The sequence below is a fragment of the Corylus avellana genome, chromosome ca10 (assembly GCF_901000735.1).
Source record: "Corylus avellana chromosome ca10, CavTom2PMs-1.0".
Lineage (NCBI taxonomy): Eukaryota > Viridiplantae > Streptophyta > Magnoliopsida > Fagales > Betulaceae > Corylus > Corylus avellana.
Window position 1 is genome coordinate 21,335,279 of NC_081550.1, and position 27,648 is coordinate 21,362,926.

Sequence of the window (27,648 nt, forward strand, 5' to 3'; positions counted from 1 at the left end):
TGTATTTTTCATCAAAAAATGTAATCGAAGGGGCAAACCGAAAGTAATGCATAATTTGAGAGTGTCAATTATCATTTCAAAGTTTAGAGGGTTAATTGTATAATTTAATAATAGTTTGCCTTAATTTAGAAAATGAAAGAATTATGAAGGACAAAAGGACTCTTTTGCCCTTTATCAATTTAGGAGCAAAAGATGAAGCACGTTCAAATTCCACTTGTATGAATGACACTTAAGTAAATTCACGTATCTAGCTATTAGGTTCTTGACTCACTGTGCAGTCCTTTAGCGAACACGTCTCCATGAACGATTCTCTCTCACAAAGACGACTTTGTCTTGCAGCGATGGCGATCGTCAGCCATTGCTATCATCGCCGTCTATGAGCACCACCAAATCCCTAAACCCCTTCAATTAAGTCCCTTTTTCCAATTTCCAACTTTGCCCTCTACCACACTTCCAATTTACACACACACTCTCTCTCTCTCTCTCTCTCTCTCTCTCTCTCTCTCTTATAATGGATCCTTAATTCGATTTCATTTTCTCTGCAAATTACCAAATAACCGCAACCTAACTGCTCTGTTTGGCTGCCGAGAAACTTAGAGAAAGAGAGAAGAAATTGAAAAAATTTCGCGTATTCTTTATAGTCCTTTAACCATCCGAAAACCCCCACTCTAAATTATTGTGAACTCAGCAACTGTTTTGATTTTGATGGACGTGAGTTTTACTATTACTATTTTACTTTCTTCTCTTTTTCCTTAACTTTTTCGGCAACCAAACAGGCGGAAACCGCTTTGTTTTGAAGAAATGGCCTCGGCGTACGCATTTGCTCCGTCGACCAAGCTCAATTTTCCGTTTTCTTCGTCGTTTTCGCTTCGAAGGTACCGATTTTTCGCTCCTAGGGTCTGTCGGAGTTCAAGAATTTGCACCAGAATCGCCTGTTATTACCAAAAGCCTAGCTTCGTGGTCGCCGCGAGACCGAGTAGAGTCCGAGAATTCGGGCCGTTCAAGTCGGTGGAGCTGGACCGGTTCGTGACGAGCGGTGACGAAGACGAGATGAGCGAGGGGTTCTTCGAGGCGATCGAGGAGCTGGAGAGGATGGTTAGAGAGCCGTCGGATGTGCTTGGGGAGATGAACGAGCGGCTCTCGGCTAGGGAGCTCCAGCTGGTGCTTGTCTACTTCGCTCAGGAGGGGAGGTAGATAAACACGGTTGTTTTTTGAAAAGCTAAAAACTTTAATTGTTTAATTATATTCAGCGAATTCAATTACTCTTTCGAACTCGAATTACTTGCTCTGATATTCGTTCTAAAACTGAAGCTGAGGTGAATTTAGCCATTTGATTAATATTCTGATAGGGATTCGTGGTGCGCGCTCGAGGTGTTTGAGTGGCTGAAGAAGGAGAATCGTGTGGACGAGGAGACAATGGAGCTCATGGTGGCGATAATGTGCGGGTGGGCGAGGAAGTTGATTGAGGAGGGGCGTGAGGTTGGGGACGTGGTGGACTTGCTGGTGGACATGGAGTGTGTGGGGTTGAAGCCGGGGTTTAGTATGGTGGAGAAGGTGATATCTTTGTATTGGGAGATGGGCGAGAAGCAGAGAGAGAGAGTGGTTTTGTTTGTGGAGGAGGTGTTGAGGCGTGGGATTGGTGTTGGCATTGATGATAGTAATGGAGAGGAGGGGCATAAGGGTGGCCCAACAGGGTATCTTGCTTGGAAGATGATGGTGAGTGTCGGGGAATTTAGTTGAATTCCTTTTTCGTGGATGAATTTTGATGAGTTTTGTATTGGTGCTTTGGATATCATTTTGGATTTGAGTTCTATTCACTTTTAAGTGTTTTTGGTAGTTTGAGTTTCTATTCTTCCTCTGTTTTTTTTTTTTTTTTTGGTATAATAGCTTGCTGTTCTGTTTCATGTTGCCTGAGATGGTTTTAGTTGTTGAAGCTGGATGGTCTCTTACTGCTTGTTGCTTGTTTTCAGTTGGGTCTCAGTCAAATTTCCTATTCTGATACTAAAGTAGTAAAGTGTGTTGAAACTGCTACTCTTCCATATATAGTAGTAAGTACAAATTTTGTGATATTTAAGTTTATAGTGTGGAGGATGTCAACCCGTTCCAGCAAATTGATTAAACCCAAGTATCAAACTGTGTTTCTTATGCTGATTGTCGAATATATTTCAGTTGTCAAAAAATATTGTTTGTATTGGTAAACTAAGTTTGTGAAATTGGTTTATTTCATGGCCAGTCTTTCGCATATCCAGAATGAATTTAATTGCTAATTTTGTAACATGTTGTTTCCATGGTATTTATGTTCTAAATTTTAGATTGATTTTGAATTTAACTAGTGGATGACAATATAAGTTGTATTCTATCAGGTTGAGGGTAACTATAGTGATGCGGTCAAGTTGGTGATTCATCTTAGAGAATCAGGGTTGAAGCCAGAGGTCTACAGCTACCTCATTGCTATGACAGCTGTGGTTAAAGAGCTGAATGAATTTGCAAAAACTTTACGCAAGTTGAAAGGTTTTGGGAGGGATGGGTTTATAGCTGAGCTTGATGTAGAAAATGCTGAGCTTATTGAAAAGTATCAGTCAGATCTTTTAGCTGATGGTGTACAACTGTCTAATTGGGTGATTCAAGAGGGAAGCTCTTCACTTTCTGGGGTAGTTCATGAGAGGCTCCTTGCAATGTATATTTGTGCTGGTCGGGGACTGGAGGCTGAAAGGCAGTTGTGGGAAATGAAGCTTGTGGGCAAAGAGGCTGACGGAGACCTTTATGACATTGTTCTAGCCATATGTGCTTCTCAGAAAGAGGCCAGCGCCATAGCACGGTTGCTTACTAGAATTGAGGTTACAAGTTCTTTGCGCAAGAAGAAAAGCCTATCATGGTTGTTGAGAGGTTACGTTAAAGGAGGACATTTCGATGATGCTGCAGAAACACTAATTAAAATGCTTGATCTAGGCTTTAATCCCGAGTATTTGGACAGGGCAGCTGTGTTGCAGGGACTAAGAAAACGGATCCATCGATCTGGAAATGTAGAAACTTACCTCAAGCTTTGCAAGCACCTCTCTGATGCGAGTTTGATTGGACCTTCTCTTGTTTATCTCTATATGAAGAAATATAAGCTGTGGGTCATGAAAATGCTTTGAGAATTCTATTCCAACGTATATGAGATTGTTAACTCCGACCTTTCCCAAAAGTATACTTTGGTGGTCAAGATTTTATAGCACAAGCACTTTTTCGCTGGGTGTTAGCATGTTAATACGAGCACCAATTTCTGGGTGCTTTTTACATGCTAATTTTGTATAGTTTTGGATGGCTTTGCCTTTGAGCTGCACAAAAACCTTGGATGGACCAGTTCTGAGGCGATCAATAGTGAAAATTTGGAATAAAGTTATGTCTGTCTTGTTCTTAGGAACAAATGCTGTATATATGGTGGCAATTGTAAGCATGACAATAAAGCTTCAGCACAATGTAATTTAGTGTACTGCATATATATATATACACTACAGGTACGTTATTTTTCCACTCTTGTTCCTTCTTTTACTTGTAGAGTTCCATATTTTGTAAAGGGCCTGGTGTATATTATGGACTTGTCATGTATATGGTGTTTGTTCAATATGATGAACTCGAGTTCTGATTGCACATACCATGCTTGTTTTAGGATTTATGGCAACCTTGAAGAGGAAGAATACGATGTTTACATTGGATATGTTTTCTTTTCCTTGTATATGTCATGATTATGTAGAGAAACCTTCTCCTGCTTGTCAAGTCTAATCTTCATGTTCCTGCACATCCTTGAAGAATGATACAATGAATTTCTAACTCATGGTATTTCTTTCTTCAAGTCAGGATGAAACCATGAAAACATGAAAGAAGATTGATTTACTTGCCTAGAAGAAAGAAAACACTTATCAAAGAGATTACGAACCAAGAATTGTTGGTTGGCCTTTTTATTTTGGCCTTGGGCATGAATTCAAGTTGTTTATATTATATATCTATTTTACGGACCTTCTTTTGGTATGCAATATTGGATAAAGATTCCCTAACCCAACAAATTTGTTATTCAGATTGTTAGCAATTCAAACAACAAATTTGAGAGAGAGTTTATATGAAACCCATCTATCTGAACAGGCATGAGACTAATTAGGACAGGTGGGCCTCATAAAAACTCACATTGGTAATCCAGATCCATGCATTATTGAAGTGGGTGTGTTTGCCTTGTTGTGTACAGTCACCTGAATGTTCAATTGTTTCTCAAAAATTGAATAAAGAGGCTTGTTCAGTGAATGAACAACGTCGTTGTTCATGTGTGATATATTAAAAATAAAAATTTAAAATTTTTTTAAAAAAAAAAAAAAAATTTAAAAAACACCCAATCTTCTTATAATTACAAAAAAAAAAAAAAAAAAAAAACTTTCAATCGTTTAATTCCAATCGAGATTGATATGTTCAAGCATGTGAGTATGCTTGAACATCCTTCACAGCCGTATATTGACAAGCACCCAATCTTGCAAAGATTCCGAGAATTTAATACAAACAGTTCAGTAGCCCACAACTTGTGGTGTTGATTTTCGCCCGCTTTAAACCTTGACTCCCTATCAAGATGCTCGTGTGAGAACTGATAATTGAAAAACAGGCTGCTACAGAATTTTCACATGGGATTCTCGGACTGTATTATTTGTCTTGTCTGTTTGCTACTTCAATTACTGGCACGTTCTGTTTTGTCATTGTTTTTCAGATAAGTTTGCAAGCTCTAATTGTCTAACATAATAGAGATTTCACTAATTTTGCTATCTCGATTAATAACAAACAGACAACAAATATGAGTTTTTATGTAAGCGTGGCAGATTAACCGGTTACTGATTACTGACCTATTACCGAATTTAACTGAACCGATAGTTATCGGTCGATAATCAGTTAAAAATTTTATACAAATATGCTTATCGGTCAGTAATCGATTAGTTAATAATTTGTTATTAAAAAATCAATATGACCGATAAGTTTTTTTAATTTTAATTTTTTATAATTTTATATTTATTATACATCGTTTTGGTTTTTATTTTATATTGTAGTGGATCAATATAAAGAAAAGCTTCAATAAATTATTTTAGCCAAAAATATACTCCAAAATAACTAATTTTTAATAAACTATTTTAGGTTTTAGCCCAACAAAACGTATTTGGGCCTCCAAAGCAATTAATTTTTGACTCAATTAGCAACCAGTTAAAAACCCAATAAAAAGCCCACAAAAAACCGATATAATCGACCGGTTAACTGATATGACCGATAATTTTTGGTAACATTTCTTATTAGTCGGTAATCGGTTAGGATTTAGTTAACCGATAGCTTATCGGTCGGTAACCGGTAAGTCCATTAACCGGACCGATATGATCGATACCCAGCCCTATTTTTATGGGACTCTTCCGCTTGAATTAAGCAAGTTTCAAATAATCCCGACACCCGCCCACCCACTTGTAAGAGAGCTTCTTTTTTTTTTTTTATTGTCTAAATTATTAACAATTTGAATAATAAATTATTGAAAATCAGGATATGTCTCGACATTGTGGAGATGTTCACCTAATTATGATTAGTTTTATTTCAAAAAAAAAAAAAATTGAGTAGTTTAGTAGAGTCCAATGAGAGGTAAAGGCTCTATGCAGAAGAAAAGACATGCTAACTAAAATTTAAAGAAAAAAAAAAATGTACTTAGATCTGATGTTCTAACCCATCAATTATTTGGTCCCACTGTCCCTTTTCTCTATTTGTTTAGACGATAATGATTAGTCCTTTAAGCATATTCATGCAGACCCACGTGTTACGCAGCTGTCCCATTACCATATCTTAAGTTATCTTCTAGTTGTGGTCGTTATTTATATGACTAAATTGGTTAAATTTAGGATTTAGAATGAGGTGGTTCCCCATCCTCTGTATTTACCCATAAGAGGATCATTAATGATTGAAAAATGCTCGGAGACTTACATATTTTTTTTTATTACAATCGTCTTACAAACTTGCGTGTCAATTTATATGATACTTATCACGTTAATTACATTCAAATTTAATTATTTAGTAGTTGACGTAATAAGTGTTAGATTGACTTACAAACTTATGTGATAGTTCGGGTGACACTTATCACGTCAGCCACATTCAAATTTAATTGATCGAAAATACTTGGATTACTATAGCTTTTATTACAATTTTCTTACAAAATTAATAAGTCAATCATTACTAATTAAATTTACAAATCAGATTTTCTTATTGGTTTTGTTAATTGTTAGTTTGTTAGAATTCTTTATAATAGCAAAAGTCTTACTTAAAGGTGGGTGGAATCATCAGACTCGTGAACCTATTCAATTAGATAGATAATTACCAAAAAATGCTACCTACTCAATGATCTCTACCTTTGCTTAACATGCAATCCCACCATATAACTTACTTTCTGCTTTTAATTAATCAGCAGTTAAACCAGAAAAGATAGCTTAATTAGTTGGTAATTAACCCCATCCGGCCATCTCAGCAGGTGGCCAACTCTCTTACGTGGGGTGATGGGGACGTGGCAAAATTGGAGTGGTTAGTCTGCGCACTGAACTCCATCTTCCTCGTTGCTTTTGGAGTGAGCCACCTAAACCAAACACTGCTGCGGTTAGAAAAAGGCAAACCCATCGAGAGAGAGAGAGAGAGAGAGAGAGAGAGGGAGTTAGCTTAAGAATCTGTTGCATGAAAGAAAGAAAGAACTGTTATTTATTTATTATTATTATTATTATTATTATTTTCTCGAGAAACAATCACCAGTTGAGGCCTATACTATGCACCCCTACTTGCTTTCTTGCTTAAAACTCCATTCCATGAAAGAGAGAGCAAGAAAAAGTTTCCTTCTTTTTCTCAGGAAGCTAACACCATTTTAGACTCATACCCTGCATCACCACCTCTCTCTCTCTCTCTCTCTTGCTGGCCAAAGGCAAACACCCTTTTCATTCAGAGCCTCACTTTTCTTGTATTCTTATTTTGCTTTGAGCATTTTAAGTTAACAATTCGTAAGAAAGCTAGCTACTTGAATCTTATTTGCTCTGTTATAGACTATATATATCGTAATCTGTGTATATATATATATATATAATCCAATAAGAAATGCTTGGTGTTAAGCTCATAGAGCGATTCAAGAGTATTCAAGTTCATGCTCTTAGTCCCTCAGACACCACCAACGGTAAAAACCCCATTGCTGCTACCAAAGGTAAGCTTATCAAACCCTTTTCGAAGTCCAAACCCACCAACTCTGTCTCCGTAGCTGAGAATCTTCTTCCTTACGGATTCCCTACAACTGACCTCCTTGAGCCCTCCATAGACCCCCACATCAAACCAATTGACTTGGTAGAAGCTTTAGCTGACCTTTATGGCCGTCTTGAGAGTTCCTCGCAACCCAATAAGTCATTGCTGCACATGGAGAAGTACTCTCTCTTGCGCAGCCTTGGCGATCCCAAACTGCTCCGCCGGTGCCTCTGCGCCGCGCGTCAAAACGCTGGAGATGTGCACTCGAAGGTTGTTCTTTCAGCTTGGTTGAGGTTTGAGAGGAGGGAGGATGAGCTTGTGGGCGTGTCAGCTATGGATTGTGGCGGTCACATTCTTGAGTGTCCAAACGCTACTTTAGTATCTGGGTATTGTTTGAATTCAATTCATGATTTTTGCCAATGTCTTAAGGACCACTCCAAGGTGTTTGATAAAACAATCTTGAAAGGGAATGAGGATAGTGATGTTTCATTTTGCATTGGTAATGAGGAGATTCAATGTGTCCGATATAGAATTGCAGCGCTGTCTAGAGCATTTAATGTTATGCTCTATGGTAGGTTCTTGGAGTCTAAAATGGATAAAATTGATTTTTCACGAGATGGGATTTCTGTAAAGGGAATGAGAGCTGTGGAAGTGTATAGTAGAACTAGAAGGTTGGACTTGTTCAGTCCTGAGGTTGTTTTGGAGCTACTTTCTTTCGCAAATAGGTTCTGTTGTGAGGAGATGAAGTCTGCCTGTGATGCTCATTTAGCTTCATTGGTTGGTGATATTAAGGACGCATTGATTCTTATTGAATATGGTTTGGAGGAGACGGCGAATCTTGTTGTGGCAAGTTGCTTGCAGGTATTGCTGAGAGAGCTCCCAAGTTCTCTGCATAATTGGAAGGTGATGAAATTTTTTTGTAGCTCTGAGGCTATGGAGAGATTGGCCAGGGTGGGGCATGCTTCTTTCTTGCTGTATTATTTCCTAAGCCAGGTCGCTATGGAGAAAAGCATTGTATCGAACATGACGGTGATGCTATTGGAGAGATTGGAAGAGTGTGCCAAAGAGAGGTGGCAGAAGGCGCTTGCATTGCATCAATTGGGTGTAGTGATGCTTGAGAGAAAAGAGTATAAGGATGCTCAGGGTTTTTTTGCGGCTGCAGCTGTGGTGGGTCATGTTTATTCAATGGCTGGTGTAGCAAGAGCTAAACACAAGCAAGGGCAACAGTATTCGGCGTATAAGTTGATGAGCTCTCTCATATCTGAGTATAAACCAGTTGGGTGGATGTACCAAGAGCGGTCTCTTTATAATATTGGAAAGGAAAAGATTTTGGATTTGGAAACTGCAACTGAATTGGATCCTACTCTTTCATTTCCATATAAATACAGAGCTGTTGCAAAGGTGGAGGAGAAGCAGATTAGAGCAGCCATTTTAGAGATTGACAGAATTATTGGGTTTAAGCTCTCACCCGACTGCCTTGAATTGCGAGCTTGGTTCTTCATTGCACTTGAGGAATATGAAAGTGCTCTTAGAGACATTCGAGTAGTTCTAACTTTAGAACCCAATTACATGATGTTTCATAGGAAGATTACTGGGAATTACTTGATTGAGTTGCTCAGCCAATGGGCTCAGAAATGGAGTCTGGCTGATTGCTGGATGCAGCTCTATCAGCGATGGTCTTGTATTGATGACATTGGCTCGCTGGCTATCATACATCAGATGCTGGTAAATGACCCTGGAAAGAGTCTCCTCCTGTTTCGGCAATCTCTACTTCTTTTGCGGTAAGTTTGTGTAATTTAATTTAGACTTGTCTCTCTTATTCATCTTCAATTTTTATGCTGTAAATCATCATGAAGGCAATCCACTAACAAGCTCATCTTTCGAAGATTTTTCTTTTCAAATCTCCAATTTTGATGTCTAGAATTATTTGTAACACACCCTAGTTTAAATTATGGAACTCATCTGTCAGCCCAACTTGGAATCATAAACTCATACACATTCACTAGTGAAATTCCATAGATTGTTGCATGGTGTATTGTCATTTGTCTATGATTATGTCGTTTGTGTAACACAATAAATGCTGCCATATGTCTCTGATTAACTCTAAACTTACTACATTGATTTCCATGAATAGTTTCTAATATTCATTAATCTAATAGGCTAAATTGTCAAAAGGCTGCAATGCGCTGTTTGCGATTGGCTAGAAATCATTCAAGTTCTGAGCATGAAAGGCTAGTTTATGAAGGATGGATTTTATATGATACTGGTCATCGTGAAGAAGCTCTCTCTAGAGCAGATAAGTCCATTTTTCTTGAGAGGTCATTTGAAGCTCTTTTCCTTAAGGCGTACATATTGGCAGATACAAGTCTGGATCATAAATCTTCATCTTATGTCGTCCAAATTTTGAAGGAGGCTCTTAGATGTCCTTCAGATGGTCTTCGGAAAGGACAAGTGAGTATTATCTGAACTGAGATCCTTATCACCTTCTGTGCCTTGATGTACTTGGTTAATTGTGTATTGGGATATTTTGCAGGCATTAAATAATTTAGGTAGTATTTATGTGGATAGTGGCAAGCTGGATCTGGCTGCAGATTGCTACATGAATGCCCTTGAAATCAAGCACACAAGAGCTCACCAAGGGCTGGCACGTGTTTATCATCAACGAAATAAACGGCAAGATGCATATGATGAGATGACAAAGCTAATAGAGAAGGCACAAAACAATGCATCAGCATATGAGAAACGGTCAGAATATTGTGACCGAGAAATGGCGAAAAATGATCTTGATATAGCAACACAATTGGATCCACTGAGGACATATCCATACAGATACAGGGCAGCAGGTAATATTTATGGCCCTTCTCCCTTCAGTACTGCTGCATTCTCTGCAATTTAATTTTGATCTGAAGTCAGTGCCAGTGATACACATGTGATACTTGTCCATGAATTACACACTTTGTGTATAAAACTGTCAAATGCTAGGTATGAAATTTAAGTTCTTGGATATTTCAGATTGCTTCCTGCATATTAGTCTCAATATCAAGCCGAAAACTGATTTTTTGCTCAATCTTTAGGCACTCAGTTATCTCCAGAATATAAACCATTTAATCTTTAGATAGCAGCAATGAAACAAGATATGCTACCTTTTGACTGTAACTGGAGGGACTGAGTATGGTTTTGATAGTTCATCTTTTAGTAGTCATAAATTGTCAGGCTTGTGATCATCATATCACACTGTCAGTGCCTTGGTCATTTGACAGAACATTGATCTTACTAGAGCTTATTCATTAAAAAGTTTTTTTTTTTTTGGATTAAAAAAAAAAAAAAAAAAAAAAAAGACCAACAGCCAAGTACTGCCAAATTTTCTTGGGTTGCTGGCATCAGTTTCTTGCTATCTTCTTTGCTTAGGTAAATGAAGGAGCCAAATTACTAGACTCTGAACTGCAGTCGTATTTACATAACTTGGAATCTGATGGGAAGATAACAAATAAAAAGTTGCTGAAAATGAAAGGAGAGTCTAGAGAGACCTTTAGTAAATGTAGTGGCAAGACTTCTTTTCTGCATAGTGCATTTTGGTAAAAGCAAGTTTTGAGGATGAGTCTCACATTTATCATTTATCTACATTCATCTCTTTCACATCAGAAATTTCTTGTTTTTTTGTCAATGTGACTGGGTGAGTAAACATATTCATTAGATGGAAATCAAAACTTATATACTAACCTACAAAATGACATATCACCAGTTCTGATGGATGACCAAAAAGACACTGAAGCCGTAGAAGAGCTTACAAAGGCCATAGCTTTCAAGCTTGACTTACAAATGCTTCATCTTCGAGCGGCATTTTACGAGTCAATGGGGAACCTCACCTCTGCTCTCCAAGATTGTCAGGCAGCTCTCTGTTTTGACCCTGACCATAAGGAAACACTTGATTTGTATTGTCGAGCACGAGACTTCGCTGTTAATCGACAACTTCAGTGAGGCACCTTATATATGTTCCTAATGAGGTCAGTATCTGGCTGACTTTATCAGCTGAGGGGTAGAAATCATGGGGACTTTCCATATAGCCTCATTTTCCCCCAGAAATCATGCTCTTGATGAGCATCAGTCTGCAAACTGGTCATGGCAATGATAAGGATTGGTCATGAGGAAAAACAAGCAAGGGAGTGCTTTGTATATAGCGCTTTGTGGAATTGATGATGAGGAAAAGACAAGTGAAGAAGTTCCCACAAGGGATTATGCAAGGGCCACTTAGAGCACTCCGGTGAATTAGGATTATGTATGTAAAAAATGAACCAAAAAGAAATGTCCATATAATCAAATAGGGCATGGGATGAGTATCAGATGTTTTTATGGTGTTGGAGGTTTTTACAATTCTTGGACAACAGTATATATGCGTCCCAAGTTGTCTCTTGATAGAAACAGGGATTTTGTTTTACAGTTCTCCTTGTATATAAACAAGCTTATAGAAACATCTATATGTGTCTCAATTTGCCATATTATTTCTGATTTTCCTTTTACCATTTTCAGACGTCTTCATCTGCAGGGATGGATTTATCTTCATCCAGTTACCAAAGAAATGATTTTTCAAGTCTGAAGCTGGTGACATAGCTATTCTGGTTCTTCCTCGAGTGTTTTTTTTTCCAGCACAACATCCCCAATGCCAATGGGATGAATTGTCCCTGATCTGATTTCAGGACAATTTTTGAACTGCCAAGCGTCTAGGCTTGTGGAAATGGTGGAGAAAGTGTGGAAGAATGGTGGGGTGGTTTCAAGATTGAAGATAAAAGTAGTCATTGACTTGAGTGAGATGACCAACCACAAACTTAAATTGGCTGATGCGGGAAACACTCAATATTTATTGATATTAAAGTTAATGGTACACCTTCTGACAGTGAAATTTTACAACCTGAGCACAACCAAAAAAGAAAAAATAAATAAAATACAAAAACAAGTGAGCAAGCCGGAGCAGAAGCATCCTTCTTTCTCAATTATGTACAAAACAATTATCTTCCTCTGCCTTACATTAGACACGAACAGTTACGAACACGGCAACTAAAACCAACAGAATCAGGAAAGAAGAGCAGACAAAAACTTCCAGATTTAGACTCGAGCCTCAACTTCAACTCTCAACTTGAATCTGTAGACATTATTTCAAGCTCTGCCCACCAAAGTGGAGATAATTTTGGTGTCGCTCCATCAGGCCCCATTGCTGTGATCTCTTTCAACTTAGCTGTGATCTCTCTCATTGTTGGTCTTTGCTTTGGATCTGGTTTGACACAATCTTTTATCACTTCAAACAATTTCTCAAGCTCATCCACTTGGAAAGATTTTAGAGTTGGATCCACCATTTCTTTCAAGGGTTGCTCTCCTTTTAGATAGTCAGATGCCCAGTCTGCAAGATAGTCATTGTCAGAGTATGGAATCCTCCCTGTCATCATTTCAAACAAGATTACCCCGAAGCTGTAAACATTGGTTTCTGGTTCCACTGATGGGATTTCCAAAAGCTCCAGAACAGATGATTCCTTCTTGGTTGCAAATATATCATTCCAAAAACTGAAATCTGATATTTTGGCTGCATAGTCTTCAGTCAGGTATATAGAGAAGGATTGCAGGTTTTTGTGGGTTATAGGTGGACTCAACTGGTGCATATACTCCAGACAGTATGCCATGCCCATAGCTATTCGGAGTCTCATTCCCCAGTCCAAGTGCTCTGCTTCTTTTACTGCAAGACATCCAAAATTAACATTTACCTAACTTTAACCTATTTATTTATCATACCAAAATATATTTGCTTTTTTTCTTAAACATGGAGGGAAGAAGGGTTAAAAGTACTCACTGTGTAAATGCTCAAATAGTGTACCATTTGGAGCATACTCGAAAACCATAATTCTTGTGAACGGCTTCTGTTCTTCACAATACCCAATGAGGTTCACAAAGTTTTTATGGTTCACCTTTGATAATGTTTCTATCTGAAGAAATAAATATAAGCAACCTTAGAAACTATCAGAATGAATGCCTAAAGCTTGCTAGATTTGGTTCTTCTATACCTTTTTTCTGAACTGGGCTTCCAATTTTTTTGTCCAGTCTTCAGGAGATGTCACTGCACTAGATGTTACAGCTATTTCCACCCCACTTGAAAGAGTCCCCTTATACACAGTCCCATTTGGTAAAGAACCAATTATATTACTGAAATCTTCACAAGCTGCTTCAAGTTCTGACCGGTTGAGCTTTGGTACACCTGAATCCAAACTGTCAAAATCAGATAATTGCGCCTGATTGGAAGGATTAGAAGATGAATTTTAGTACATCTGCTAAGAATGCAAGGATGTTTGAAACTTCTTTTGTGGTTCTTATCAATGAGTTAACCAAAAAATTTGAGGTTCAGAGGGTCATTATGTCCTTTGAGCCAACAGTTAGATACATGAAACAAGAAAAAGGATGTTTCCTTAGCCTCTTGTTCCAATGCTATCATCAATTAGCCGATACAATTTATGGCCCAAGGGTGAATTAGCACACTGTGTGTGTTTGCTATCAATTCAGTCATCTGTTGTATCATAGTTCTATGTTCTCATGAGAAAGAAGAACAACCTGATATAAATGCTCTCTGCAGCTGCCCACTTAGCCCAGTTGCCCAGGGTTTCACCGCAACAACCTTACTGGTTCTGGAGAAAACAATGCCAATGACTGAAGCCAAAATGAATAAGCCAGCCCCGCTAATTCCAACCAAAACTAGAACAGTATGCTTTGTCTTAGAGTTCTTTTTAGCTACGTCGCTTGGAGTTGAATCAGGGGAAGGATTGGGAGCCATGGGGGATCCTGTTGGTGTAGATACTATTGTTGGTGGATTAGCTGGAACTGTTGAAGCAGGAGTTGGTGCTAAAATAGGTGAGGTTGAAGGAGTCAGAAAGATATTGGAGGGAGATTGTGACGGGGAAGATACTGGAGACTCTAATGAGGATGGCGATAGGGAAATTGATGATGGTGATGCTGACAACGGCGAATCGGATGGCGCCAATAAAGGTGAAAATGGAGATGGTGATGGTGATGGAGGCAGAGAATGATGCGGTGAGGAGGAGGGAGAAGGTGATAGGGATGATGAAACCCTCTTGTTGTCTCCATTGCCTCTGGATGGATTTGAGACACCAACCGCCCGCAGCAGCTTCCTTCGGTAAGCTTCGTCTCCAAATTTGACAGTGTTCCTAACATAGCAAAAGATGTCAGCAAGGAGAATACACTGCCCATAACATGCTAGGTTATTTGACAAAAATTGTTGTAATAAATAACTTTCAAGTGTAAATTTAATCAATGCCAGAGATTAAAACTTGCTTTGAACTTCTGATTAGAACAGAACCATGGCAACAATGCAAGCATGATGATCCACCAGACCTTAAAGAAGGAAAACTGCAGATCTTCTGTCAAAACACTCTGGCTAAAGCTTTCTATAATAATCTTAATTCCCAGACCCATAACATTTTCTCATGCAGATTAAGTAGTAGGATTACATCTATTGAACTTGCTTACCAAGTGAAAGATCTGCTGTTACAAGATGATCTCAAAGGAGTACCAGTTAGCTGGTTATCATCTACCTGAGACTCGGAAAGCGTCTTAAGTTCATAGAGTTCAGGAGATATGGTACCAAGGAACTTGTTGTTGTCAAGTAAACTGCAGTAAGAATCACAAGATGGACTTAATTAGTGGACGCTCATATAAATAGGACTAGTGAAAATAATAATGTGAAAGGATCATATTACAGGGTAATCAGGGAAAGATTATTGCCAAAATCAGATGGAAATGATCCAGTAAAGTTATTGTATCCCAAGTCCAAATACTCGAGGTCCTTCAATTCTGCAATCTCTTTTGGGATATTCCCAGAAAAAGAATTGTTGCGTAAAATACTGCAGAAAGCAAGCACAAGTAATGATCAGTTCATGAAAGAGAGAAATATAGTTAAACAAAAAAAATTTGTTGGTTTTTTGGCTAAAATATGTGCTCACATAGATTTTATGTAAGCCAGCTTCCCCAGTTCAGGAGCCAATGTTCCTTCAAGACAAAGATCCTTCAAAGTTCTGCAAGTTGACAATTCTGACTTCAGGGTTACAAATTAAAGCACATTGAACATTTGAAACCATAAGTTAACAGATGGAAGAATTGCTCCATCAAACTATGGACCTTGATGATGGAAGAATTGCTCCATCAAACTATATATGGACCTTGATTGAAATCTTCTATAAGACAAAGAAGGCGGTATAAGAATACATTGTTCAGAGGCAGAGCAGCTGTATATGCACATTTTAGACAGGCAAAAGTACCATTGCATACACATCTCTAGCCTCAGGAACCCAATTCTAAGGTGCCTTTACAAAAAAAAAAAAAAAAAAAAAACGGACATTTTTTGCATAGACCCAAGTACTTGTAATCATCTGTCAAAACAGGAATGCAGTTTTTCTTCTTTTTTTTTAAATGAATCCCTCCAAGTTAATAGAATACAGGACACAAATTCGAAGCCAAACATTAAGATATAGTCAAATTTTGATCAAAAGCATAAACATAACTGAGTTTTGTGAGTTTTTTGGATGGAGTTCTAGAAGTAGTTTCTGAGAGCAAAATGAAAACCCAGAAGCAAAAACACGTATTAAGAAGGAAAAAGACACTCACAAGATCTCCACTTTTCCATCCGAGCACTCAACTCCGAACCAAGAACACGGATCAACCACTCCGTCATTATCATTCCAATCCGACAAAGCCCCTAACGGGTCTCTCACCACTCCATCCCGGAACCTCAACAACGCCAAACCTGCGACCAAACAAACTCTGTTTTTCATAAAGCCAACCCCATATATATATCAGCTCAAAAACTGTACGGACATGCAGAAGTTATGTATACATACCTTCGTCGTTCAGAGATGAACATAGACTCAGATTCCTGGTAAACAGTGATAGCACCACCATGAACACCGCCATGCGGAGCTTCAACCGGTTGATTCTCCACCGTCCGTCCATCCCAAGAAAAGTCAAAACCTCTGGAAAATGAAAGACCATTCTTCTCTCTTTGTTCTAGTCCAATTTAGTACATAAAAGAAAACGTTTATTTATATATATATAGAGAGAGAGAGAGAGAGAGAGAGGGAGAGAGTCTCTGCAAACTAAATGAAGAAAGCGCGTATATGATTTCTCTTTTTTTCCTTTTCAGAAAACTTACCGATACAGCAACCGAAATATCGGGGACTCGGTGAGTAGGCTGCAGGGAAGGGACACCGACACGGAGCCCGGTGTGTCGGGGAGTAAGACTGCAGATTCCAATGTATCGGCTTGCTAAGTCAGACCGTCCTACGTCGTTTCGGCTATTTCGGAGTGATTCAATAACATTGGACTTTCTGTGTCTTGGTTGGCTGCAGCGTGCTGCGACTCTTCTCCATCCATTAAATTTATAGCGCCGTCCGCTCTACTGCACATGCTTCTCACGTGCGCCTTACTTTTCTTCTCCTATTCTTCTTCGTTTTCCATATATTTTCTTTTCTTTTTAATGTATTTTCCGATGTCAATTATACTGTGGAATTTTTAAAAGGTCGTTAATTCTTAATATTCGATTATCCTATATACATCTATACATAGAAGTTCAACCATATCACGTATGTCTGCTATAGTTAATATTAATAATAAAAATTTTAGGACAATTTTTTTTTTTATAAATTGGGTTCGAACACCAATGATAAATCTTAAATCAAATCACAGAAAAATTATCATTATTGAATTTTGATCAAATGATGATTTTAAATCATCTCATTATAGAATAACAAAAGAGAAACACGAAAATAACTTATAGAATTATTCCGCCCGTCATCAAGTTCGGTAGGCTTGTATCGCTTTCCTTCTTTAAAGTGGTCTCTTTGCACTAGTATTCATTTTCCGGAATAATATTCAAAATTCATTCATATAGGAGTCAGCACGCGATGATTTATTCTGGCATGCTGCTCCATGCATGAAATTTCTTGTCACTTTTATATATATATATATATATATATATATATAGTAGTCAGACATGGGACAATTCCTTTTAATCATATCTTGAAGATCACGCAAACAAATGGCAAAATTCATTTCCAATTCCATCCTAATCCCAAACCCTAGAATTTATTGAATTAATTCCGGCCTGCACAGGATAATTACCCCATTAACAAATAGTACTAGATCTTAGTGGTTATATATATATATATATAATGAAACTTAAAATACAATGATTAATAATTTTTGTTTATGTACTTTTACAATAAATTATGGTTCATATATATCCATTTGTCTAGTTTGAGAAGATGGGTCCTCCCTTAATATCATAATACGTACTAAAGACAATAATATCTTAACCGACTTGGATGTGTGCCATATGTGGACCAAAAGTAAACTAGTATAAAGGGGTGGATGCCCACAAATTTGTTTTCTCTTCAAATTAATACGCGCGTCGGAACAAACTTTTTTTATTCCGTTTGAAGGAAAAACTTTGTCGTCGACGTTTATGAGAATAGGTCATGTAATGGGATTGTGATGACGAGGAAAAGACATGGCGTGTAAGAGAAGTAGTAAGGTTGGACGTGGGTATAATGCTTTAATCAAAGTAGAGAAGATGGGGATATGACTTAAGGTAGGGTGGAGTATGGTATCTTATCATGTTTTAGCGTTTTCTTAGGAAAGAAATGTGGCAACTACGTCATTAAAAAAAATGAAAGAAATTGTTAGTTGTCCTTTCCCTAATGATTAGGACATAGAATCCAAGCATGTTTTGCAAGTGACAATGACCCTAATTATGCTTTGCTCTCTGCTGGAGTAGTGGTGATAGAAAGAAGGAGAAGCTGTGTCTATTTGTTTCAAAAGAAGCTCATATATGAATAGTTTTCCCACAAAAGAATAGAGAATGAGAGTAACGCTAGAAGTTAGATTTTTGTCTCCTATTTTATCCTATGAAAGGTAGGTTGATGTGGCAGTATCATTTAACCTTTAGATTGTTTTCCTTTTTAATAAAAGTTTATCTAAGGGTTAATGGGTACTGTTATATTAGTCCAATGAAATGTAGGGTGGGATTGGAGTTGAGTTGCGTATATAGCATTACTCTAGAGTAAGGCTTGCATCTTATGTCCTATTTACAGATCACAAGGTAGGACTGTCACATCAATAATTGAGGATGTGTGGCAATTTCACCTTGCGTTTTGTGTGCACGATAATAGGACACAAACCACATTGATAGTAGATTCTTTGAAAAATGCAAAGTAATTTTCTTTGAGGTATAATTTCGTTTTTAGCGGCATATATAACCATTCAAAAAATTTTAAAAATGGATTTGAAGTGCTAGCTAGCACCAATAGAAGAAGTTCATTAGATGATGATAACTCCTCATAAGTACATTAGGATACAGTGTTTAACATAAATGTAGTAGAGTTGATCAAACTCAACAATTAGACATAGGGATGAGGATTTGCACTGCAGTAAGGCAGCACCATGTGATAGTATGTTCGGGTCCAGTCTGCATAGACAGGTGTTTAGGCAGTCCAAACAGGTAGTACTAAGACAAGTTCTTTCATGGACTGCCCTACCAGTAGAGCATGTTAAATCAAATCATTGAAGATAGGAACGGGGATTTGCACTGCAATAAGGCATCAGTAATTGAAGACAAGTGGCAGTTTCACCTCACATCCTAAGGCTATGTGCACAGGAACGAGATACAACTCAAATTAAGCCCAATGCTTTTAAGGTGTGCTTTACAAGTTGATAGCGGGTTCTTTGAAAAACGCAAAGTAATTTTCTTTGAGGTATAATTTCGTTTTTAAGAGCATAGACAATGAGAAAAGAATGCAAAATATTAATCTGGATTTGAAGTGCTAGCTAGCTCCAATGGAAGAAGTTCATTGGATGATCATAACAAGCCATCAGGAACATGTATGAGTACGACAGTAGAAGTGTCAAGAAATCGACAGTCCACCCTACATAGAATACTACACTTGGTTTAGAATGTTTGGATGGTAATAGCAATTATGAAACCTTCTGTCATATGGTTTTTGTATTCTAACATGTATCCCCATGTTACACCTAAATGCATGGCCATAGGAGCAGCACCATATCATGTCATAGAAGGTTGAGGTTGGTCTGCTCTGGACCACAGTTCACTTGCTCCAGAATTTTCCCAAGTATTGTTTATGTGGTGGAATCAGACTCAAGACCTAAGTGGGGCTCGTTTGGTCTGCTTGAGAAAAGACATGGCAACCTCCCAAATTCAATAGACAATGCCGTACGACCTATTCTACCACTAACACTCAATGATGCCCACCCCACTTGCTTGTTTAATAGACTGGTTTGAAAAAATTCTTCCTGCTCAATTTAAATGTCTTAGCTCTTTCGGGAGCTTCTGAGAAGTTGCGTTATTAATGCTCTATCATTTACTCTCATGTAAACGTTCTTCCTAATATTGGATCACACTAAATTGGTCTATGGAAAATGCAGAGGCAAATTTACATTATTGTAAACAAAAGTCAGAATTCATTCAAACTATAAACATGGGGTAGGAAGGGAGACAATAAATTCGTTGGCAATTTTGGTTAGTAATTAACTCCTGGGAATACCAATTGCCTGGATGGAATGTTTAACATAAATGTAGTAGAGCCGGTCGAATCCAACCATGCATTGAAGACAAGGACAGAGATTTGTGTTGCAATAAGGCAATTTTATCTATTCAGACAAGTGTTTGGACAGTTTAAACGAGTAAGAATAGGCAAACTCTTTGTGCAAGATCAGAATCCAAAAATAGGATACGGCGAACCGGCATGCTCACCAACCTGGCGGCTTCTATGGGACTAACAAAATATGGCTTCTCAAAAACGACTCCTGTGGAATTTCCTCATAATTTCCTTTTTCCTGGTGGTTGAACTTTAGATTTCAATAAGAATCTATGCGAATGCTGGCTATGTCAATCCTATATATGGTTTTTACATGGCGCATGCAGCAGCCATAATTGACTGTACTACTACATTTTATTGGAGTTCTATATGTACTAAAATCTCATATCAAGTAATATAATGTTCTGAATTAAAAAAAAAAAAAAGTTATATAATGTTCTTAACGTAGTTACGGGTGGTAATTTGTGTTTGCTTGATGAGTTTGGATCACATCGAGACATAAGTACAATACTATATATATAAGTTAACCATAATCTAATAATTTAATTAAATAGGTCAAATCATTCAACTTTAATTCACTAATTTTATATTGGGCGTTTATATTGTGTTCGCAAATCATGTCAAAAATTGTCAACCTTGAATGTCGTGTGTCGAAGTCGAGTCGTGTCGAAGCGTATAAAACTATATAAGTTAACTTAACTTGACTCATTTAATTAAACGGATCAAATACATCAACTCTAACTCACTAATTTCGCATTAGATTCAAATTAAATTTATAAATTATGTCAAAAATTTCACCCATATTTTTCAACATTATACTAATTGGTTAGGTGAGAATATCATTTATATCTGGGCATGGTATTATTGATACCACGTGAATAAGGACGAGTTCAAGTATGGTGTTGTAGTGAAAGTCATAAAATCTGTCACATATTTGAGCCTATGACAGTTCCTGTCGGAAAATCCAGCCTAAAGATTCAGGTTAATTAAGGTTCATCCATATGAGTGTCGGCCCAAATACACAAAGGCCAAAGCCCCATCACTTCTTCTGTCCCATAAGAGAACACTAATAGGCCTAGATAAAGGCCTGAAGCCTATTCTAGCTTGTATATAAGCTTGCCTCCAAAAAAATTACTGGTGATTTTTTTTTTTGTGAAAAATAAGTGGTAGAGATCGAATGATTGAGGGAGAAATTTCAGTTCCTTTTTTTTTTTATTAAAGACCATCTACATTATTTACTTTTTAGTAGACTAAGTCTAGTAATATCTTAATGTGCTACGCTATCTTATGGTCTCACTAAAAGACTTCTCAATGTGTTAATCTCCCTAATTATACTCTCTCCAAAATCCAATACGCAATAAAAGATTTCAAGTAAACCATGCCTGCCTAAGGGCAAAGAAGAAACAACAATTGCTCAATCAACTTCCCTTTCACGGCTAGGGATGGTCGCAGAGATTAGTATGGATAGGGGCTAAGGGCCAAAATTTTTAGTAGGGAGGAGCCAATAGGCAAAAAAAAAATCCTTGTGTTGAAGGGCTAAGGCCTATACCGGACACCCTATTCCTTTGTCCCTGTCTACAAGGCACTCTGCAACAAGCAAAGGAGAGGGCACCTGCAACTTCTGCTTTACCACCTTCTCATTGGTTGATATCAGTGTACGTGTGAGTGTTGTGTCTCATATTAATATATATGAGTGGGTCCAAACCTATTAGCTTAAGCTTTTGGGTTAAAGTGATGCACAAACATATATATTAATGCACTCTTAGTGAACTCCGCATACGATTCTCTCTCTAACAAATAAGTTTCCGTATAAAAGTGTAGAAGCTTTTCTTCACAGTCTCTCCTATGTAAGTCTCAAGTAAAATTACGATTCAGCCTATAAAATCGTGCATTTTTAAACATGCACTTCCTTGCTTGAATTCACGTTTTCAAACTTCAATTTTTTTTTTTTTGGTTGACCATGACACTTTTCACAATTTTATTTAAAAATACACGTTTCGACTGCGAAATCGTGAGGCTAAATGCACTAGAAGTGAAAGGAAGAAGACAAGAACTTGACTAGAATTTATAAAAGCTAACTATATCTCTTACAAAAAAGTTTCTGGCAACAAGAATATTATCAAAGATTTTCTCTGCAATATCTAGTGAAACACTTGTAAACAGATTTGGCTGCTTATGATGAGCCAGTGGATTGCAATTGCATGTTGTTCTCTTTTAGATGACTGGATTAACCCCAAAACAGAATATGTTTGACGTGTAGCCAAACGTTAAGGTAGCAGCTGAATAAATAGACGTATGAACCAACTCCTCGAACAAAACTCTCTGACTTCCAGTTGTTGTCATTAACGTTACAATGTGTCAAATGATCAATGGCGCCATGTATCCCCAAACAAGGAGGGAATAGAGATCCAATGAATATCCAAAGCTTTTTCTAAACGAGAAAGGAGTTTTCTAAAGGAGAAAGGAGTTGGGGGAGTTGATTGATATGATATAAATGTGAAATAATTTTTGAATTTCTTGTGAAAAAAAAATTTGTTGTCTATTATAAAAAGAAATATTGTTTCGAATACAAAAGTCTTTTAGAGTAGAAAGTTAAATCATCTATCCATCTAAGAGTGACAATGTCATCATTTATGAGGTCATGGAATAGAAAATAATATTTTATAATAATTTTAAAATTTTTTAAAAATGCTAAGGACCCACCCAATTACTAAGGTAGGTCCGCCCTCGTCTATGATAACTCATTTTATTGATATTGACCCCCTGGTAATCCTTATGCTAATATATAATACAAAAACGTATTAGTCATGCTTATAGATCGTCCCCTCCTTGACGTGATGTTTGCTCTGATATCAAATATAACAAACCTTAAGTAGAAATCACCCTTAAAACCCCGCTTCCAATGAAAATGTATCTAAAAAGTAATATGCACATAGTTAATATTAGATTTAAGCAATTCATGATGCTTAGGATTTGAACAAGAAGAATATGGATTTACATACATTTAAATTTCTAAAATTTCCATGTCTTTTTTTCTAGCTTCTTTCGAAGATAGAAATTAGAAAACCATATTGGCAATGGCAAGTGGAAAATATGTAGCGAAATGTAGGTTAGCAATTTTTTACATGACTCGCGAACTCGATATAAATTTAATACGAAATCAATGAATTAAGGTTAAGGAGTCTAGTCCATTTAATTAAATGAGTCAAGTTAGGATTGACTATATACCTATGCCTTAATATGACTCGAACTCAATACTCGATATAAAGATTGTGAATTTTTGACACGACCTGCAAATGCGAGACAAATTTAACACAAAGTTAGGGTTGAAAAATCCGACATATTTAATTAAATTGATCATATAAAAATTAACTTATATAATCTTATATTTATACTCTAACACAACTGTACCCAACTTGCACACACTAATTGCAGTTGTACAATTCAAATGGAATAACTATTTATTAGATGAAAAATGTTATATGTTGGAATTGGTGGCTCATATTAATATCAGTAGAAAGCCAAGTAGACGAGAGCAGAATGAACGTCGTGATAGCGACGTTCACGAAGCAGGAGTCTACTGGCCCATGGGTGTAATTAAGTTTGCAAGAGGATCGATTAGGTTATGGGGGTGCTAGGGCAACGCTAACGTGGTATGATATAGGGTATTTTGAAGATTTTCTTAATACGTTCCTATAAATAGAGTTTAGGATTTTTCCTAAACCTGAATTATTGTGCACAGCTGGTGCATGTGTTGAAAAATGCGAGCCAAAGTACATGAAAATCTCCACAAAACTCATGAATGAAGTTAGAAGGAAAATGTTACATTTTCAAAAAATAAAATTTAAAATTTATTTTCTAAATGATGTGTCATAATTATATATAATCTATTATTTTAAAAAAATGTAACACTATTTTATGAGATTGTGGAACACTATTCGAGGAGAAAAAAAATAATAATAAAAAGTATTCAACGTTCCTCAAAGGAGGAATAGCGGCATCCCAATTTCCAGCTAGCATAGTCGCGTTCAAAGCCCCGCTATATTCCGTAGGCGGCGCTGGTTCTCAGATGAAAATCATGAAATTGACGATGACGGATGACTAAATCGAAAGCGACCGAAGATATCTTACCTCACCGCCCACCGTTCACGTCACTACTTACCCTCTTTTTTTTTTCTTGCATAGGATGCCTGAGTTACATACGAGTTATTATCTCAGCATTCTTTTTCTTTTTAAATTATTTAATCATTAATTATTATTATTATTATTATAAATTCTTAAACGTAAATACAATATTTAATCAACTTCAAGAAAAATGCCCAAAAATTGGCTCTCAAATAATCTATTACAACTCCATGATCATCTCAAAAATTTGAACCGATAATAAATTTAATTATTTAATTAATATTATAACAATTCTCATAAATTGTGATATGTGGGCTTATGTAGCCAAAGTAATTTTATTCATCGCCCACTCCACCTTACACAAGTAAAAATTATTACATTAAAGTTAGAAGTAAATTGCGGCACTACAATTTGAAATTAAATTTTACTTTGATATCATATTAAATCATAATTATATCAAAGAATAAATTTAATCATTGAGAAATGTTATATGTCACACATTTATCTAATACTGTCAATTTTTTACACAACACATGAATCCAACAAGAACCTAATACAAAATTAGTTGGTTATGATTACTGTGTCTGATCAATTTAATTAAATTGATTGAAATAAGATTGACATATATAATCTTATACCAATTTAATTTATTTCATTTTATCTGACAATACAGACGTGGTAGGGTTTAGTTGTCCTTAATATTAATCCTTAAAAAAAAATTATAAAATGCCACATATTAAAAATGTGGCATATTATCGAGGCAACCAAAACATTGTTTCCATCCAAAAGACTTCTTATTCACTTTTATAAAGACGCCTCTTCTTCATAAAACTAAAAAATTGTTTTTTTTCTCAAATCTTTTTTATAACATAAAGAGCAAGAACCTAATAAAAATATACTTAATTCTCAACTGCATGCCACATTTTTAATATGCTGTATTTTTCAAGCATCTCGGTGTAAAGAAACCGCATAAATTTCTTAATTTAAAATTGTAAGAAATCCAAATCTAATACGAAGCATTTCTCTAATATATATATCCAATAACTATTACACTTTGCTACCTCATTGTTTACTTGTGCTTTATAACATTACTCTTAATCATTTAATTAAAAAAAATAACAATAAAAGTAACCAAGTTAGCTCATATATTATATTTCTTAAGCAACCAAATTACTGGGTGCTTGTGTGGCACTTCCTATATCCATATGATATCCCACACAGCTTAAGCTTTAACAAAATAAAACTACAAAACTGAATTATCCAAAGTAAGGAAAAAAAAATAAAAAAAGATTTTTTTTTTTCTTTTGGTTAATTTTTCTTAGTCTAATCAGAGGGATCAGAGAGGCGCAGAAGAACAGGAAGGGCACCTGATCAGACCGTTCTCATTGCACGCCGTACAGCTCTTGAACCCGCTCTTTTCCACGAACAACTTGTGACTACCGTGGCACTCGTCGCAGAGGATAAACCTATATCCGCCGCACCCGTCACACACGCCGGGTTCCGCTGGGGGCAGCCCTTCGACGAGCTTCTTGAGCTCACCGATCTCGTGGAGCTGTTTGATCTCCTCGGCACCGCCCACGTACCTCCCGCCAATGAAAACCCTCGGCAAGGTCACCTTGCCCTGGCTCTGACCCAGGATCTGCTGCAGCTCGGTTAGAAACCCCGAGTCCATCGAAAGATCTCGCTCGTCGATGGAGACGCGAAACCCGCGCAGAATAGATCGGACGGCCCTGCAGTCCTCGAACGTCGGCCTCACCACGCGCAGGCTCGTGAAGTACACCACCACGCGCTTCTCGGTTCCCGGGAGTGGATTCGGCGGCTCAGATTGCGTGTCCGGTTGGTCCGAGATTGAGACATTGGGACTGGGCTCGGGCTCGGGCTCGGGCTCTGGCTCTGGCTCTGGCTCTGGCTCTGGCTCGGGTTCGGGTTTGGGTTTGGGTGCGAGAGGTTCGGTAGGCCGAGTTGACCAGGCGCGGATGAGCGAGTTGGCGAGCCGGACTCGGTGGAAAACTGAGGGCTTCTTGGGGGTTGAGACGGTGGGTTGAGTCGGCTTGTCCTCTTCGTTACAAAGCTCCGGGACGTCCTTGAAAGAAGAGCAATGGAAGAGCGAGGTCGGAGATGATGACTTGTCGTAAATCCGGACCGTTGATTTGGTGCCCCGCGGCCGCCACATTTGAGGGTAGAGATCAGAATTCGGGACTCCCAATACCGAAACAAAGAAAGAAACTGACACCAAATGAAACAAAATTGAGAGAAAGAAAATGGGTTTGGATTTTTCTTTTCCCTTTTTTTCAATTTTGATTGCTTAAAGCGAAGGCTTTCAGAAGCTCTCAGCCTTTCTGTTTTTTGTTTATATTTTCTGTTTGGACTCCAAAAAAAAAAAAAAAAAATAGGGGTATGAGAGAATGGGGGCTAAGGCGGTTGGTTAAGGTAGTTGAGGTTTGGAATTGGGTGGGTTTAAGAGAGATAAAAAGGGTATGGGAGGCTGTGATTAGTAGATGGGATTATTTGGCCTAATTATAGATGAGAGGTCCTGATTAGTGGATGGGATGATTTACCCTGAATTTTGTTGGGTTACCTTTTCGGGTTGGGTATGGACCTGGTCAATGCAGAGTCCCTACTCTCTTCTCTCCTTGGTATATATTCTGTTTCCTGCCGCGGGCTAATTGTCTCTAAATAATTTAGACAGCCAATATGAAAGAGTTTTTATTATAAAACCCGTCATTTTAATGAATTGCTCGAGAATAAGCTTAACAGGAACTTTCTCTTTCCTGTCATTATGTATGTTTGGGTGCCCTTTCTTCAATGGGGGTACCATTTCTGCAAGTGCTTGCTGCTAGGAAAGTGCTTTGTGTATTTTAAATCTCTCTTGAATTGTTTTTGTTTCCTTTTTGGGGCAAACTTGAATGGGAATTCTGCATTTTACTTCAATCGTAATTCAGCCCCTCTCTGGCATATTATATTCAGAGTCATCCGGCCATTTGTTGCTAGAAGATAGGGTTGTGATGGTTTTTAAATACTCCCATTAATGGTACATTGGATGCCCCATCCAACCATTTTCATCTGCTGACACTAGCACATTTAAGAACAATGAGTTCTCATTAATTGAGAAGGTTGAATTGTTTGCATTGATTGGGTGGATGATTAACTTTTTATTAGGTAAGATTGGACTTTATAAACGATTTTAGGAATATCATGTGGCGTGTGTGAGCGCTGTATAACATAGGCTTGATGAGAAATTTTAGAAAACCCTTTTTAAAACAATAGCCTTAATAGCACAAATGTGGCTCTTTATTTGGTCGTTACAATTCCTACCATTTAGAGTATTCACATTCCGCTAAATAAATTTACTCTTTATTTAGCTGAAAAAATTACATTTCTTTATTTTAGTTGTCAGTTTTTAAAAAATACATATATCTCGCTCTCTATTTTAGTTATTTACTTTCATTATTCTATTTAAATTTTGTTTTATGAGAAATGTTATATGTACTTTTAGGTGATTACTCTCTAATATGGCAATGAAATTACCATTAATGTGAAATATAGATATTAATCCGTCCAAAATTCAGCGGTGACATTCACTACCAAGTCACTGAGGAAGCACTTG

The 27,648-nt window shown here is 37.3% G+C and overlaps 4 protein-coding genes across 4 annotated transcripts; 2 read left to right on the forward strand and 2 right to left on the reverse strand.

Moving 5' to 3' along the window:
* Positions 1 to 252: 252 nt before the first annotated feature.
* On the forward strand, positions 253 to 3,698 carry LOC132163349 (pentatricopeptide repeat-containing protein At2g30100, chloroplastic). Its single transcript, XM_059573601.1, has 3 exons — positions 253 to 1,190; positions 1,350 to 1,716; positions 2,364 to 3,698. The coding sequence occupies exons 1-3, from the start codon at positions 802 to 804 to the stop codon at positions 3,135 to 3,137; spliced, it is 1,530 nt and encodes a 509-aa protein (XP_059429584.1). The 5' UTR covers positions 253 to 801; the 3' UTR covers positions 3,138 to 3,698.
* A 3,421-nt stretch (positions 3,699 to 7,119) lies between these two features.
* LOC132163346 (ethylene-overproduction protein 1-like) lies at positions 7,120 to 11,779 on the forward strand. Its single transcript, XM_059573599.1, has 4 exons — positions 7,120 to 9,038; positions 9,417 to 9,708; positions 9,791 to 10,100; positions 11,000 to 11,779. Exons 1-4 carry the CDS (start codon positions 7,120 to 7,122, stop codon positions 11,233 to 11,235), a joined length of 2,757 nt encoding a protein of 918 aa, XP_059429582.1. The 3' UTR covers positions 11,236 to 11,779.
* Positions 11,780 to 12,093: 314 nt separating this feature from the next.
* Positions 12,094 to 16,624, reverse strand: LOC132163347 (inactive receptor-like serine/threonine-protein kinase At2g40270). The gene is made up of 10 exons (XM_059573600.1): positions 16,457 to 16,624; positions 16,146 to 16,311; positions 15,913 to 16,051; positions 15,252 to 15,323; positions 15,009 to 15,152; positions 14,779 to 14,919; positions 13,846 to 14,456; positions 13,305 to 13,495; positions 13,094 to 13,226; positions 12,094 to 12,979 (listed from the first exon to the last, which is right to left on the reverse strand). The coding sequence occupies exons 2-10, from the start codon at positions 16,294 to 16,296 to the stop codon at positions 12,384 to 12,386; spliced, it is 2,178 nt and encodes a 725-aa protein (XP_059429583.1). The 5' UTR covers positions 16,297 to 16,311; positions 16,457 to 16,624; the 3' UTR covers positions 12,094 to 12,383.
* An 8,545-nt stretch (positions 16,625 to 25,169) lies between these two features.
* Positions 25,170 to 27,427, reverse strand: LOC132163351 (uncharacterized protein At5g39865). The gene has a single exon (XM_059573603.1). The coding sequence runs from the start codon at positions 26,212 to 26,214 to the stop codon at positions 25,378 to 25,380; it is 837 nt and encodes a 278-aa protein (XP_059429586.1). The 5' UTR covers positions 26,215 to 27,427; the 3' UTR covers positions 25,170 to 25,377.
* Between the last annotated feature and the right edge of the window lie 221 nt (positions 27,428 to 27,648).

Coding starts and splice junctions, on each gene's coding strand:
- LOC132163351 (XM_059573603.1), bottom strand. CDS start 26,214: ATGTGGCGGCCGCGGGGCACCAAATCAACGGTCCGGATTTACGACAAG.
- LOC132163347 (XM_059573600.1), bottom strand. CDS start 16,296: ATGGTCTTTCATTTTCCAGAGGTTTTGACTTTTCTTGGGATGGACGGA. Junction 14,920..15,008: donor AATCTTTCCCTGATTACCCT/GTAATATGATCC, acceptor TTCTTACTGCAG/TTTACTTGACAACAACAAGT. Junction 14,457..14,778: donor AACAGCAGATCTTTCACTTG/GTAAGCAAGTTC, acceptor TTGCTATGTTAG/GAACACTGTCAAATTTGGAG.
- LOC132163346 (XM_059573599.1), top strand. CDS start 7,120: ATGCTTGGTGTTAAGCTCATAGAGCGATTCAAGAGTATTCAAGTTCAT. Junction 9,709..9,790: donor ATGGTCTTCGGAAAGGACAA/GTGAGTATTATC, acceptor GATATTTTGCAG/GCATTAAATAATTTAGGTAG. Junction 10,101..10,999: donor ATACAGATACAGGGCAGCAG/GTAATATTTATG, acceptor ACATATCACCAG/TTCTGATGGATGACCAAAAA.
- LOC132163349 (XM_059573601.1), top strand. CDS start 802: ATGGCCTCGGCGTACGCATTTGCTCCGTCGACCAAGCTCAATTTTCCG. Junction 1,191..1,349: donor TACTTCGCTCAGGAGGGGAG/GTAGATAAACAC, acceptor ATATTCTGATAG/GGATTCGTGGTGCGCGCTCG. Junction 1,717..2,363: donor ATCTTGCTTGGAAGATGATG/GTGAGTGTCGGG, acceptor GTATTCTATCAG/GTTGAGGGTAACTATAGTGA.